Raw genomic sequence first — 17113 nt, forward strand, 5'->3', positions numbered from 1 at the left:
AGTGTTGTGGTGGTGTGGTCTGCATAGGTGGTGTGGACAGTGCAGAGGGGGGCGACTAGTGCCTACCTTCAAAACCTCAATCTCTTTCCATTCTTCACTTAATGTGATAGTCTACAAATTAACAAAGGGAAATACTATTTTTAACATGATTTTAATATGACAAAAAAATGGCACTTAATGCTCATGTAAATGTGTAACCCCTCTACTAAATAGCTTATTTAGTAGAGGGGTAACTTAGTGATGGTATGAATAGGAAATTTCTCTATATGAAAAAAAATGAGAGACTTTACCTTACTAATAGCTATAGGGGCATATCTATTAAAATATGTGGTCTGCCCTTGAAAATTAAGAATCATAATCACCACAAATCACAGCAATAGGGATTCTTGTTCTGTTTAATTATTGGGACAATGGTTCTCATAAGAGCCTGTCCTGTCAATCAGGAAGAAGTAAAGTGAACGTATCCATGATCACTTTACTTCTTTCTACGGATCTCCTTGCGGCTACTGCTTTCCTCTTTTGGCAAAAGCTGTCAAGCATTTTCGGACATCCTGTAGCACACCAGAGAGGGATTGCAAGATCCCTCTATGGCAGGGCAGCCTCATAGTAGGTGGGGGCGGCTGCTGCGGGAGCACCCAGCGGACAGAGATATCTCCTTTTTTCTGCTTTGGTACATCTTAGGCATACTTTAATCTGCCCTTAAATTGCAGTTTCCGCACATTTTAAGAAAGAGAACTAAAAAATATATATATATATATATATATATATATACTGTATATATTTCATATTACACTGCTTTTCCACTTTGCGGATAAATATAGCAGGCTTAATTAACTCTCTCTTGCAAGCCAGATTCCCAGCAATCTCTATCAGCTGTCTTCCCTTAAAACTGCACTACATTCCCTGGGCTCCCAGCCCCATACACAGGAATTATGCAGTTTTATATTGTGCACAATTTGCATATACACATGGACAGATTATCAATGTGAACAACTGCCATTTTATGGCTGGGCTGCCACACTCACCCACCCAGCTGCTAGTAATGCAACTCACCAAGCCGTGAGTAGCTTCCTGCAATGCATTTCACTGTGATGTGGGTGGATCCGGTCACTGTATCCGGGATCTTGCTGCATAATAGTATCCAGCAAGGTCCCTGTTCGGGCACCAAATGTGAAAGAATCACATGGACTGGAGTAAAATCCAATAGAAGTTTATTTTCTCACCACAGGCAGATATACAGGTCAGTGCAGTGTTCACAGGCAAGATGTTACAGCAGGTACATAGAATCTTCAATATAGCAACACAGTTCTTTTAGTGTACCCTCAGGTCCAGGATCCCTAACACTAGTCAACCCCGGGCCTATAACTTGGGCAACTAATTCACCTTCAGGATCATTGTGGATTTTCACTGACACAACTTTAAAGACAGATAACAGGTGCTGCTAATTAGCCTTGCTTGTGGCTTACGACTGATCCCAGGGAAACCTGGACTGGATCTAATTACCATGCTGTCTATTGCTCCATCTATGCACAAACCTGATGCTCCACATTAACTTCATGTGAAAGCATGCTGTCCTTGTCACACTCCTTGCCCCTTAGCTTCAACCACCCCGGTGAAGCTAAAACTTTGTCAGGCAAGCTCTTTGCCTCGCCCACCTCTATATGCGTCATATGACCGGGAACACAATTCTCTACCACTTTCCAGAGCTCGCCTTGCACCCCCTCTTCCTCCCCTAGTTTCACTATACAGTTTCTCGGAGGTTCGGGACCAACAAACTTTCTGGAAAAGGCATCAGCATTGTGATGCTGTTTCCCAGGTCAATGCTGTACCTCAAATTTGAATGACTGTAAAGCCAAAAACCAGCGGGTCACTCGGGCATTCACCTCTTTATATGTGTGCATTCACTGTAAGGGAGCATGATCTGTGATTAGCCGGAGTTCTCGTCCCAACAAATAATATTTTAGTGAATCTACTGCCCACCCAATCGCCAAGCACTCCTGTTCCACAGATTAGTACTTGCGTTCTCTGGGCAGCAATTTCCGGCTAAGATAGAATATAGCTTTCTCCTCCCCATCTACCTTCTGGGAAAGGACTGCTTCTAAGCCTGTCTCAGAGGCATCAGTCTGCAACACAAACTGCTTCTTAAAGTCAGGAGCTTGCAAAACAGGCTCTACACACAAGGCTTGTCTTAAAACCTGCCAAGCAGCCTCTGCTGGCCTAGACCACATTATCTGATCTGGGGATATTTTCTTAAGGCACTCAGGCCCTCATTCAGAGCCGGACGCTCTGAGCAGAGCGCACGCTCTGAATGAGGGCCGTCCTCCATAATTATGGAGCGTCCTCCTGGACACTCGTATAGCTGTGGGTCACCACCCACAGCCTATACGAGCGTGCAGGTTGATGGCCGCGATGGTCTTGACCATCGCGACCATCGCCACTGCGAGCCGGAGCCTGCAGTTGAGTTTCTCAACCGCAAGGCCCGGAGTGATTTTGGCTCTATCAGAGCCAAAATCACTCCCACTGACATCACTAGTGATGTCAGTGGGCCGGCTTCTGACGGTAGGCGTTCCCTTGGGAACGCCCCCGTCTTGGAGGCACGCCCCCGGCACGCCCACCAAGGGGGGCGTGCTGTCAATCAACATCGACAGCACGCCCCCTTTGATCAGACACAACGAGCGAAGGAAAGTCCTTCGCTCGTCGCGTCTGGCGCATGCGCACGACGGAGCTCCCTCCATCGTGCGCATGCTCAGTGCACACCATCGACCCACTTGCGAGCGGACAGCCACTCGCGAGTGGGTCTGAATCAGGCCCTCAGTCAGTTGAGCCACCCTAGTGGCAAAATCACGTATGAATCTGCGGTAATAACCCACCAGACCAAGGAATGTTCTGAGTTGTGATTTACATTTGGGTTTAGGCCAGGTGAGGACTGTTTCCACTTTTCTGGACTGAGGTTTAACCTGCCCTCTGCCTATGATATATCCCAAGTATTTCACCTCCACCATTCCAATGGCACATTTCTCAGGGTTAGCGGTAAACCCATGTGCCTGTAAAGACTGTAACACTGCCTCTACCTGTGGAAGATGTGACTCCCAGTCAGAGCTAAAGATGGTGATGTCATGTAAATATGCAGCTGTATTCTCCCTGTGGGGCAGAAGTAACTTATTCATAGTCCTCTGGAAAGTTGCTTGGGCTCTATGCAAACCAAAAGACAGCATTTTGTACTAGAACAAGCCATCTGGGGTAGAGAAGGCTGTTTTTGCTTTAGCAGCTTCAGTCAAAGGAATCTGCCAATACCCTTTTGTCAAATCAAGAGTGGTGAGATACTGGCTTTTTGCTAGATTCTCCACCAGCTCGTCAACCCGGGGCATAGGGTAGGACTCAAACTGAGAAACTTTATTTAACTTGCGAAAGTCATTGCAGAATCTTAAAGCCCCCGAAGGCTTAGGCATTAAGACAATGAGGTTATTCTATTCACTGGTTGACTCCTCTATGACCCCTAAGTGCAGCATCTCCTCCACCTCTCATTTTACTGCTGCCCGTTCTGCCTCAGGTATGCGATAGGATCTCTGCTTTATTATCACCCCGGGAGGAGTAACAATATTATGATGCATGATTTGGGTCTTTCCCAGAATAGCAGATCACATCTTGGTTTCGTGCTACTAAACTCACCACTTCCTGTTTTTGTCTAAGACTGAGGGAGACCTCAATGGGTACCCTACAGTCTGGGGTTTTCTTTGCCACTAAAGAGGGCTGACTGGCACTACTTTCCAAAGTTTTAATAGATTTGCATGGTAAATGTGTGCCTCCTTTCTTTTACCCTCCTGTCGTACCCTGTAGTTTACAGGTCCCACCGCCTCTATGATCTCATAAGGGCCTCGCCATTGAGCGCACAATTTGCTTTCAGTAGTAGGCACAAGCACAAGTACCTTTTCTCCCAGTTTGAAAGACCGGTCGACTGTGGTAACATCGTAATTGCGTTTCTGACACTGTTGAGCTCTGTCAATATGTTCGTTCAGTAGAGGTGCAATCTGCCATAACCGGCCATACAATTGGGACACAGATTGAACGATATTAGGATCTTTGCGACTGTTGCTCCCACCCTTCCTGTAACACATCTAAAATCCCTCTAGGTTGCCTCCAATAGAGGAGTTCAAAGGGACTGAACCCCTTGGAGGATTGGGGCACCTCTCACTTTTTTTATGACACCGCCTACTTTATCATCTGTTTCAGGGTCTGGTTAAAGCATTCTACTAGGCCATTTGTTTGCGGGTGATAAACTGAGGTGGTAATCCTATCTACCCTTAATAGTCAGCACAAATCTTTCATTAATTTAGATACAAAAGGGGTACCTTGATCCATCAGGACCTCTTTTGGTATTCCCAGATTGGTATATAGCATCAATAACTCCCGGGCAATAGTGCTAGATTTCATATTACGTAGTAGTATGGCCTCCGGGTACCTTGAAGCATAATCTACTACCACTAATATGTATTGATGCCCACGAGCAGATTTTTCCACCAGCCCTGTCAGATCCATACTAACTCTCTCAAAAGGTACAGAAATGAGATGGAGGGGAACCAAAGGTGCCTGAAACCCTAGTTGGGGCACTGTCTTGTGACACACTGGACATTCCTGACAATATTTTTTTTACTGCTGCATGAATGCCTGGCCAAAATAATCTTAACTGAATACACTGGAGAGTTTTCTCCTCCCCTAAATGGCTACCCCACAGGTGTGTATGAGCTGCCTTCAACACCAACTGCTAATGTTTCCGGGGAACCAACAATTGTTCAACTTTCTTACCCTGCAAATATGTTACACTATATAACAAATCATTTTACAATGCAAAGTATGGTACAACTTATGTTGGTAAAGCCGTAATTACATTAACATTTACTTCTACAACATTATCAAATGCATTTAACAAGTTCCCATCATTGTGTTGGTCTTGGCCAAAGTCCTGTAAAGACACTTCCTTGCTGATGGGAATCCACTGTGCCTCAGTCTCACTCCCCTTCTACTGCTCACTGGCCAAACACAAAGCCATCTACGAAAATAACCTGGAGAGGCTGCATAATGTCTCACCACTACAAATTAGAGCAATAATAGAATTATTAAGCAGTAGTTGATTTGAAAATCCTCTTTCCAATGTTTGTGGATGACTTGGGTGCAGGCCAAGAAGAGTGTTACAGCCACCAAACTTTGCGATACTGCAGAACTTGGCTCTTGGGACACCTCTGACATGGTCCGCCGGCTGTCATCATGCCAAGTAACCACCTCTTGTAGTAACAGAAAATTCTGACCTAGTATCAATGGGTAGGGTGGTCTGGCGGCTACTGCAGCTACCACCTTCAGAGATCGCCCTTTTATCACTACCAGGAGGTGCACTCGGGGGCATTCTTCTACATCCACATGTACACATATAACCTTTACCGAGGGTAGCACCTGACTAGCCCCGGGTGGAACCAGGTTAGCAGGGATGATAATTACTTCACTGCCAGTATCCACTATGGCCCAGATTTCCCAGCCTTCCACTTGCACTATCAAATGAAACAAGGTAGTCTTCACCTGAGAAATGCTTCCAGCAGCCATGCTGAGCACAGGTCGAGTTGTTTTTCTTGCACTGCAGTCCATCGGTTCACCCTGCTTTTGACAGTCCCGGCGCACATATCTGGGCTCGCTGCAACCAAAACACAGCCGGAGGTGGGTTGTTCGCTTTAACAACTGAGACCAGGGTTCTAGGCTTGGGTACTGGCTGGAACCCCTGCTTGGCTTTATTTAATTTCCCAAGAGTCAAGTACTGCTCAATTTGCACCACTAACTCCTCAAATGTTTGGGGGTCAGCTTGTGGAGCCCATTGTTGTACAATTCGCTCTAATGCCCGTATAGCATGGTCTAGATGAACTATTTCCACCACATGCTGTGCAGAATTTTTATCTGACTGCAACCTGGCTTTACTCTGGTTAGTTTTGCCAATTGTACCCTAGGAGGCTCAGACGGGTTCAACTGCCAATGATGAAACTCCTGGGCTTTACTTGGACCAGTCACCCCAACCCTGCTGAGTATATCCTCTTTCAGATGAGGATAGGAGCTGGCCTCAGATACTGTTACTGTAAATCAACATATAGGGGAGCTAATCTGGCAGCTCACTCCTCCTCTTGCCATTTTAACCACTTGCCTGACACGGTCGTATCAGATACGACCATACCAGACTGAGCTTTCCCTGACATGGTCGTATCTGATACGACCAGTCAGAAATGGCCACTAGACGGCTATGGGAAGTTAATCTTCCCACTGCCGCCTATATCAGAGGGACCTTCTGGTCCCTCTACACCAGTGGCTCCCCCTCCTTTGTGTCCCGATCACTGCTGGCCACAGTGATCGGGCACCGTCAGCACCCCCCTTCCGGCGAACTTCCATGGGCTAGCAACAGTGACCCGATCACTGTGGCCAGCAGTGATCGAGCAGCCGGACCTTCAGTAAGAAGCAGCAGCGGCGGCTCTGGTAGCCGCCGCTCTGCTCTGTATCTGGGCCGCCAGCGAGACATCCTCCCGCTGCGACTCCGGCTCTACAGTGATCACATAGTGATCACTGTTGTGCAGGAGCAGCAGCGGCGGCTCTGGTAGCCGCCACTCTGCTATGTTCAGGGCCACTCCCTCCGGACTCTGCAGCTCCTCCTCCTCCCTAATTATGCCCGTGTGTATAAGGGCCAGGCAATAATATATATATATGTATATATATATATGTGTATATATATATATATATACACACGTGTGTGTGTGTGTATATATATATATATATTGATAAATAATCGATAGCTATCGCAGAGCCTTTGATTTGGAATGGCAACCGACCATCGATGGTTTGTAAACCATCGATGGTTTGACTGAAAACAAGTGGTTTGACATTGCTGGTGGCCATCAATGTTACACCATCGATTGCAAACCTCAATCGATGTTTCTGAAATATCGGCACTTGTGGTCTATACAGATTTACTCGACCAATCGCTAAACAATTTATGGCTTCTAACGATGGTTGAACCATCGATGGTACAGCTGTCAATGGCCATCACTGCAGTATAACATACAAATTGCTATTTTTATAAAAGAAACCGACAATTTTGGAGCGGTTTTTGGAAAAAGAATTTGTCAGTTAAGTGGTTAAAAGAACAGCAGTGCAATCAAAGATGCACAAAAATGCCTCAATATCATCTGTTTGTCTAAGCTTTTGTAACATATCCTACTCCTGCCCAGCTTTTCTTATATCCTGTAATTCAGTATGTAGTAACTGTATTTAAGTTTGCTGCCCAGCAGCCAGAGTTTGCTGCCCTGAGCCAATTCAGCAAACACGTTCACCACTTCCTCCATATTACACTGCTTTTCCACTTTGTGGATAAATATAGCAGGCTTAATTAACTCTCTCTTGCTAGCCAGATTCCCAGCAATCTCTATCAGCTGGCTTCCCTTAAAACTGCGCTACATTCCCTGGGCTCCCAGCCCCATACACAGGAATTATGCAGTTTTATATTGTGCACAAGTTGCACAGATTATCAATGTGAACAACTGCCACGTTATGGCTGGGCTGCCACACTCACCCACCCAGCTACTAGTAATGCAACTCACCAAGCCGTTGCGCAGCGAGTAGCTTCCTGCAATGCATTTCACTGCTGATGTGGATGGATCCGGTCACTGTATCCAGGATCTTGCTGCATAGTAGTATCCAGCAAGGTCCCTGTTCGGGCACCAAATGTGAAAGAATCACATAGGCTGGAGTAAGATCCAATAGAAGTTTATTTTCTCACCACAGGCAGATATACAGGTCAGTGCAGTGTTCACAGGCAAGATGTTACAGCAGGCACACAGAATCTTCAATACAGCAACACAGTTCTTTTAGTGTACCCTCAGGTCCAGGATCCCTAACACTAGTCAACCTCGGGCCTATAACCTGGGCGACTAATTCACCATCAGGATCATTGTGGATTTGCAATGAGACAACTTTAAAGACAGATAACAGGTGCTGCTAATTAGCCTTTCTTTTGGCTTATGAGTGATCCCAGGGAAACCTGGACTTTATCTCATTACCTTGTTGTTTTTTGCTCTATCCCTGCACAAACCTGCTGCTACACATTAACTTAATTAATTAACTTAATTAATCATGTGAATGCATGCTGTCCCTGTCACAATATATATATATATGAAGCGTGACTTCCGGTCTCGGAGGGTTGTTGGGGGTGGAGCATCAATTGGGTTGTACTGTTAGGGGTATATAAGGTGGCCAAGCTGGTGGTGTTTTTCCATGTCCTGTGTCACGTTGGTGGTGTCTTGAGAAAGGCCACGTTTATGCGGTCGAAACGTCAACTGGTACTGCCTGACTATGCTATGACCTCCTAAAAGGTCTTTGTCTGTTTTTTTTATAAAAACTCTGAAAAGAGAAGCCCTGGTGAGTGTATTCTTTTTTGATTGGATTATTGATTGGTGTCCTATGGCACCGCTGAATGGTCACCCAGGCCGGACTGTTTCCCATGGCTATAAGTGAGTGTTGACCCTTATTTGGATATATATATATATATATATATATATGTACATGCTTTATATAAATATACATATATATATATATATATATATATATATATATATATATATGTGTGTACACATACATATAATATATATATATATATATATATATATATATATATGTATATATATATATATACTCAATCTCAAATATGTGTGTGTGTATATATATATATATATATATATACAATATCAAATAAAAAATAGCTCATGAATGTATACAGCAGTGCGTTCACTCACGTAACCCACAGAGAGGAAACTGCACCATTAATAAGCCAGGGTGGTAAAACTGGACAGATTATTGTATCCAGAGGGGGAACGCACATCCTTCAGCCCGACAGCAGTTTCAGCGTGACTCACACGCCTTCCTCATGGACACATAAAGGGGTAACTGGCAACATACTTATACCTGCCAAAATCAAGTAACACTCACCTGTAAAAGCGCGCGGCAAGCCGTTCGTATATGTTGAAACCGGAAGTGTGCACACACTAGTCCCCGTCTGCAATCTAGGAAACCAGAAGCGGCGTCACCCGCTGCCCCGGCAACCAGAAAGCCGGAAGATGCAACAACCATTGCCTGGATACAAAAGCAACAATCGTACATTAAAAGGGGGGAGAAGAAAAGGGAACATACTGTAGCATAAAACTGGACCACCTAAGGAAAAGTTATACCCATTGGCTTTTGCATACGCAATCCACGATTGTTAGGTAGATCCAATGTCAATTTCTGCAAACAGTGGTGTCAGATCCTCAATGAATGCTCTTTCCAATTGATGATTTTGGTTATAGAGCAGGTCAATGCAGATTTGGAATTATTAGATAAGGAGATTGCCTTCTGTGAAAGTACTAGTTTAGATATATTGAAATCGGATGTTGTAGTAGATTGGCTGTCCAAGATTGAGAGCAGTGTGGATTTGTTTCATTCTGATCTAATGGCTTTTAAGAAAACAAAGTACAAAAGGATTAAAGAGGACTACAAGGAGTCCTGTGTGTACGGTTGTCTCTCGGGCAGTGAGTCCAGATCTAATTGGAGAGGGGGGGAATAGGTTTAGGAGGAGTCGAGTTGGACAAACCTTTTCTGACATTAATAAATCAGCGAGTGATTCTGATTACCCCCAGTCAAAACCTTTTTTAAAGGGTCTAGCAGGATCATTCTGTTTGTGGACTTTGACCTTGAAAAAGACCCTGGATGAGGGTCGAAATGCATTGATGTTTTAACCCGGGACCCCACCTGATGACAACTTGCGGATCTTGTGAAGGACACCGGTGAGTACCCAGTTTATGCCCCGGGACAGACACTGGGTCACAGCACCCTCACATGCTCATGATCATTGTCAGCTCTTTTGATTGTAGCTGGTAATTGTTGCTATTTCAGCTATTTGGTGATTCCTGTTTTTCGTATTCAAAGCTCATTATTGTAAACTGCTAGTTTTACTACTAATATGCCAGTGTTTCATTATTAGCTGGTTACTGCCACTATTTAACCTTTTGGATATTTTTTACTTGCTACATATGTTTTCAATTATTGTTTATTAAATTGTACTTCACTATATGTCCACCTCTCTTTCTCTTTTTTCTGGGGACATATGTTCTATATACCTACGAGGAAAAGAACAACTCATAAGTCATCTTGTCATCCATTGCTCATGAAACCTGGAGGATGTTGACTATATTGGTCATCATAAGTATTGTATTTAAGACTAGCGCTGGTAGCATGGTGTCTATTGTTATTTTGTGTTATCTAAGTGGAGGGTGAAGGATGGAGGGTGAAGGGTACCTCTTTTTGACACTTTTTGCACCAGCTGCTTTTCAGTTGTGCACTCTAGTCCTTTACACATCTATTTTGCGTCTGAAGTTCAGTGTATGGCTAAAAATAGGCATCTGGATTTAGACGCCTATCTTTAGTACTAGGTCTGGCTTCCAGCGTTGGGATTCCATCAGCCAGCATCCTGGACGCCGGTAATTGAACTGCATCCCTATCTATATATATAAATATATATATAGATAGATATATATGTCTTGTTAGTGCAGCTTGTGGTACATGGTGATTAATAGCACTGCAGAAGCCTGCTACACTTCTGCTCCGTGACCCCGATCAGCAGCAGCCAGCAACCAGCAGGACAATGACAGTCCCAGTCTGGCACCTCAGAAGGACAGTTCACGGATGGGCAGCCCTCACGGAGCTTACTGAAAGGACACGGTCGGTACGCTTCTTTCTGGGCATGGACCGGTGATAGGGTGACATGTGACGTTGCATACTGTGAGTTCACACGATTCCAAGGTACTATGCACATGCATCGCAGGGAGGGCTAGTGAAGCCTTCCTCTGCGCCACCATGTGGGGGGGGGGGGTGTCAGCAGCACATCAGAAGCTATCGGCTATTTTGAAAGGGGGCCTTTAGCTGTAGCTCCGTCAGACCCATTATCAATTCGGCCCTGTCCCTCACATGATGTTTAACCAAACAGCTGTTTTTATACAGGTGCTGGCTTTATTAGAGAGTTTGGCCATACTGAAGATCTTTTACCATCTGTCACTGCAGTTTCCCATTCATGATTGCATCCCCTTGAGGATAGTCCTTGCATTTGCTGCATTCCCTGTGGCCTATTGCCCTCACAGTAAGCAGTGTTTCTCCATATCATAGTATCAGAGTCCTGTTAGGCCATCTCTGCTTGGCACAGTAGTGACTCTAGGTTGACATGACTCCTCACATTTTAGTTAGCAGCATTTTCTGTGCCAAGTCAGCTGGACACATTAGTACAGACTGTGCATGCTTTTTGGAGTGGCTCATTTATTTAGTACTTTTATTGAGTGTATTTACATTTTCTTCAACAAGATGGTTGTATTAGTTAGTATGTGTTTCTGCAGTTGTTTCCTAAATACATTGTGACTTGTGTTTGTTACCTATTACTAACACTGGTGTTACAGCGTCCCAAGTTGCCATACTCTATGACTATTTCATTCACTTTGGGTAGAATCACACACAGCTTTAGTATTTTTCTATGTATTTTTTTTCCTGGACTGGCCTGTTTTTCATTTGACAGCATTTTATCATAAACAATTTATTTTCCCCAGTCCAGAATTCCTGTGGTTAGAAGGGAAGTGACAATGTTGCCACTGGAAATAGATGGAAACACTTAAGGTACCCACACACATAGCAATCTGCACACGATCCAACAATGTGTGCGAATTCCCTTGAACTCTCCCCCCGGCAGCTCCCCAGCAGGTCCTATACATGATTTGGAGTAAAAAATGTCCAATCTTACTTAAGATCTATCGTGCATCCAGTGCATTGTGTCCCAGATTGGCAAATTTGCCCTAAGCACTGCAGATCTGAAGATGCGATCTGCGACCAGCGGGGAAGCGCATTGGCATCATGATCGTGAGAGGACACTCACGATTTGGGCATATTTTACATGAATTGTTTGCATGATTTGTCGAAATCGGGGAAAATATGTGTGTGGGCACCTTTAGAGGTATACTAAGGGCTACGAGTGATATTTAGCAGTTTACTCCTCAATTGATTTTCTTCTGCTTTACACTTGAGTGGACTAGAGAAAGGGTTCTCACTTGTCAAGGATTTACCCAGGACAGTGTTGATTTTGCATACATTTCTAAGTAAAATACATTGTGAAATTGTGACAAAATAAGCACTGCCACTCCCAAGTTTCACCCATGCCACAGTCTTATCTTCTCAGCAAGTGCTTGCGCACCTGTTATGGGACCCTGAAGTCTGGAAGTGTTCATCCACTCTGTTCTCCTGAGTATGCACAGGGGCTGATGCATTTCAGTTTGCTCCGCTGAGATAACATTGAAAACCCCAACATGGTTCCACTCCACGCGCTGCCACCTGTGCATGCTCAAAACAACAGATCTGGGACTTCCCTAGTTTTCAAAAGCTGTTCATCATTGGGCCCCCACCCTCACAGAAAAAATTGATATGGGGCCCAGCAACTGCTAGCTACACTCTTGGCTTAGTGGTGGGTGTTTCCAGCTTCATACCCCCTCAGTCAGGGCCAGGCTGTCATATGCCAGAAGGGTCGATGGCCTGACGGGCTGGTCTAACAGCTAGAAGGCCTGGCCGAGCAGCTCCACCTCCAAGTGCTCTGCTCAGCCTGCATGCAGAGAGATGAGGCGATGAGGCCATGCCCCCATGACTTGCAACAACCACCATGAGACATGACCTTACACCAGGGGTGGGGAACCTGTTTTCTGCCGAAGGCCATTTTGATATATATGACACTATTCGCGGGCCCTGTGCAGGCCATGCCCCATCCATGTAACGTCACATGGGGGCAGGGCAACAATTGCTGGTGATTACAGCAATGCCTGGAGCATCCTGAGGATGCTCGGTGGAGCTGTAAGGGCAGCTGTGTGACCCAGGCGGCACTGCTGCATAGATTCTGGCTGCAGGGTGCATTCTAGGCACCCTGCTAGCCAGATGAGGCTAGCAGAAAAAAGCTCAGAGGGTCAGACCAAATAATTCCGAGGGCCTTATACGGCCCCCGGGCAGGAGGTTCCCCATCCCTGCCTTACACCTTTATTGTGCATGCAATAAGGGATGCTTGGGATAAATGACAGCTCTAGTCTGTCCCTGCCTTTCACAAAGTGCACCTATGCACCTACCAAAGGTACCCTTTGGAGGCTTGAATAAGAAGGATTTTTTCGTTATTTGCTATGGAGCAAAGTGCATGAGCTACAAGGAACTTAAACTGTATATTTAGCTGCATAGACTCTGTTCCTAGTCAGCTACTAAATGGTGTTTAGTTTATTTAAGAGCGTACTCCATATGCTAAAATACTTCTATGCATGGCTATCCTATGCTTGGAAACAAACTGACAAGCAAGCATTACTGTACCTACAGCAATGAATAATAAAATTTAATTTTTGCCTATTAAAAAAGTTGTAATGGGAATTTTTAGCATTTGAATACTCCCTGTAGAACTTTGTTCAATGCTAGTAAATTTTAATTAATAAAGAGTTAATCCATTTTTTTTCAGAGACAGCTTTTTCCCATTATTCATCATTATATACTTGTATTTTTAATATTGATATCTGTCTCTTGGATTCCAAAATAATAAAACATGAAAATTTAGTCCATATGCATTTTTAGCAAATTTTGGGAAAAAGAAAGGTTTATAACATTTTCAAATTGGAGATGAATAAAATTATTTGGCAGCCTATTCTAGACTTCTTTCTTTTAAAAACCTAACATGTACATTAAATATAACTTATATATAGAATGCTGCATCTCAGGTATCAAATAAATGTTAACTTGTATTTTTATATTTTTTTTATTGTACTTAGTGTTCGGTGACTTGTGGAAAAGGCATGCAATCAAGAGTGATTCAGTGCATGCACAAAATTACTGGAAGACATGGAAATGAATGTTTTTCATCTGAAAAACCAGCAGCGTATAGACCGTGTCATCTCCAGGCCTGTAATGAAAGAATAAATGTTAACACAATAACTTCACCCCGCCTTGGTAAGAGCACAAAATAATTACCAGATTAATGCATCTAAGGTTTTTGTAACTATATTCCAGGTCAATATCCTTATTTTGTGCGTCTAGACTGCAAAGAACATTTATGAAGTGATTTGTAACTTTTGGACCACGGTCAGTAATAAAAGAGAATCCACTCTGCCACGTAAATATTTCCTTCATGCTGTAGGTACAATACATGTGTTTTCAGCATACTGCTCTGTCTGCTTTTCTGTGAAATATTTTGTTTTAAAAAAAAAAAACATCTGCTATTATTCAGATGTATCACAGAATACCTGACGTCTACCCACAAATAGCATCAGAGTTTAAACACAAAAAAAAATTGTTTTGTTTAGAATATTTTGAAGTAAATCAATTACCAAACTAATTAATAGCTACAAAGGGGCAAATTTACAAAATGACAATTTTAATCGATTAAAAATCAATCTACATTGATCTTGTGTTTTTAGTGGCTAAATCACACATTTACTAACAGAGAATTTTTTATATAAATTTTTGCCCGAGATGTACTAAATAGGAAAATGCAGAAAAACCCCTAAAAATGCAGTTTTCGGGGATTTTACCACATTCCCCATATGTAAAAAATACCATTTTGTCCCAAAGCATAACGCCACCTTCAGGTGGAGTTACCCGCTAGAAGCCTATGGACTTCTTTTCGGGATGATCCCCCATGGGAGGGATCCGATTGGATCCCTCCCATGAGCCCCTGTGGCCCTCGTCCTTCTGTGCATGCGCAGAAAGACGCCAGAGGTACTTCTGGGTGTTAAACCCGGAAGTCCCTCTGCCCGGCAGCATCGCAAAGGACAGCTCTGATCAGGAGAGCTGTCCTTTGCGATTTTCTTGGTACATACCACGGTAATGAACCGCGGTATGTACCTGAAGACAGGCGGGATATACCGTATTGCTAATGCGATGCTTAGTACATCCCGCCCTTTAAGTGTTAGTAAATGTGCGATTTAACCCCTGAAACAAAACATCAACGTTGATCAATTTAAATCAATTAAAATCTACTTTTAGTAAATTTACCCCAATGTCTTCCTCATCTTTAAAGGCAGCATTGCAATGCTAGTTCACTGCAAAATGCTAATTTTCTGTTTATTGTCACGTTTTAGTGACAATAGTTTTACGATACCTAGTGCAGTGAAACCATTTGTGGACCTTACCAGGGCTGTAACTAGGGTAGTGCGACCAGTGCCATGGCACAGGGCACCACGGGGCAGGGGGCGCTGTTTGAGCCTGACAAATTCTGTTTATTATCATTCTCACTTGTAGCTTCCTCTTCTTTCATCCCCAGCATCTCCTGGCCTCCCCTATCTCTTCCCTGGCTTTTCCCCATGAGGCTATTCCTATGTTTTTGGGTGCATTATGTCCCTTTGAAAAATGAGGGGGGCGCCAATGCTCTTTCTGGCACAGGGCACCAAAAAGTCTAGTTACAGCTCTGGACCTTACATCTTAAAACTTTATACATTTTTTGAACAATCTCCCATTCTCTCAGCTATCAGAGCTACAGATCAGTGACGCAAACGGATTCCAAAATTAAGCAAAATAAATTCCAGGTTTGGAAATGACCAGAATGAAATAACAAATATCCTGCTTGGTTAACAATGGTTAAGTATCAGTGTGTTGGGATCTGTTCTAAAAACAATTAGACGGGAATACATTTTGTGTTTTATTGTTTTATACTGTAGCTTTACTAGAACTGTGGGGCTCAAATGTTCAGTAACCCCAACAGTACATCAGCTACTCACGCCCACCATTGCCAGTAACAATTGCATCTCTATATGCAAAAACTAAAGGAGTTTAAATCTATACTGGGTCAACTGAACAATAATAATATTCTTCCTAAAGAGAGGAGGAAGTGCCAAATAATACTGCACTTAGCCAGACCACCCCGTATTGAGTTGTACAGCTGAACTGTGGCCACTCCTGTGCATCAAGAGGAACATATATAATGAGTATTTTTTTTCCAGAGTTATTATTTAAAGATAAATTTGACTTCACTTTTGTTCTATTTGCAGCTGCTCTAACCTTCAAATGTCTTCAGGATCAGTGGCCAGTATATTGTAAAGTCATAAGAGAAAAAAACCTCTGCCAAGACATGCGATGGTACCAACGTTGCTGTGAAACATGTAGGGACTTTTATGCTCAGAAGATGCAACACAGGAGTTGACCTTTGCTTTGGAGGAATGCCACTCACTCAACATCATACCTACAAAGCGCACATACATTTCTAACAAATTACAACCAAATTTTCATTTAATTTAATCAATTTAATTTATTTTTTTCTTCTTTTCCCGCATCTCAGTTGCTTTGCACATAACATATTTTTCTTGTGTTGCTTACATTTCAGTCGGGAACATATTTCTGCTGTTATATAGATAAATTAACTTTGCCAATTCATTGACCATGTGGTTTGTGGCTGTTTTTATACTGCTTTGCTATTGGCAAGCAAGCAGAATTATGCTGGGTACACACTGGCCGACATATCGGCCTTTCAGTTAAACAGCCAATATTTTGTGTGTGCATCGGCCATTATGTACGATGTCGTTCACAGATATATCGCGTCAGGTGTGCCACACAGCTGATGGCTGATATATCTGCAGATATATTGGCTCATCATGCTGTGTGTACGGGCGGTCAGCCGACCACCCATACACTTGCTGCAGAGGCCGCTGATGACTGATATCACAACTGGGCTGGCACATGTAAATGCCCGCCCAGTTGCGATGTCAGGCATGACACATCGGGCTGACGATTGGTAAGTGTGTATGCACTTGCCAATCGTCAGATAGGATGGCATGGCGGATTGGCCGTCATCCTAGCATGTCCCTCATGCCATCCTAGCATGTACCCACCTTTAGGGAGTCAGTGGCTAAGAGCTAGTACAGACACAAGTCCAAAATTGTATATCTCTTTTTGCACTTGTGCACACTTACAGCATGCATAACTGCTGTCTGACGGTCTGATGAAAATTTTACCCCTCTCATAGTGCAACCTTTTGTCATACTTGGTTATTACTCTCTGAGACTATCCGCCAGGC

The 17113-nt window shown here is 43.6% G+C and overlaps 1 protein-coding gene across 1 annotated transcript in view; it reads left to right on the top strand.

Annotated features, from left to right (window-relative positions):
* The window catches only part of ADAMTS19 (ADAM metallopeptidase with thrombospondin type 1 motif 19), a 266057-nt gene extending 249814 nt beyond the window's left edge, over positions 1 to 16243 (top strand). Inside the window, exons 22-23 of the mRNA XM_088475170.1 lie at positions 13878 to 14055; positions 16092 to 16243. Coding sequence (XP_088331296.1) covers positions 13878 to 14055; positions 16092 to 16243 — 330 coding nt within the window. The remainder of the gene's footprint in view (positions 1 to 13877; positions 14056 to 16091) is intronic.
* The last annotated feature ends 870 nt before the right edge of the window (positions 16244 to 17113 follow it).

This window comes from Taudactylus pleione, unplaced genomic scaffold (genome assembly GCF_031769625.1).
Source record: "Taudactylus pleione unplaced genomic scaffold, aTauple2 ptg000162l, whole genome shotgun sequence".
Classification (NCBI taxonomy): domain Eukaryota; kingdom Metazoa; phylum Chordata; class Amphibia; order Anura; family Myobatrachidae; genus Taudactylus; species Taudactylus pleione.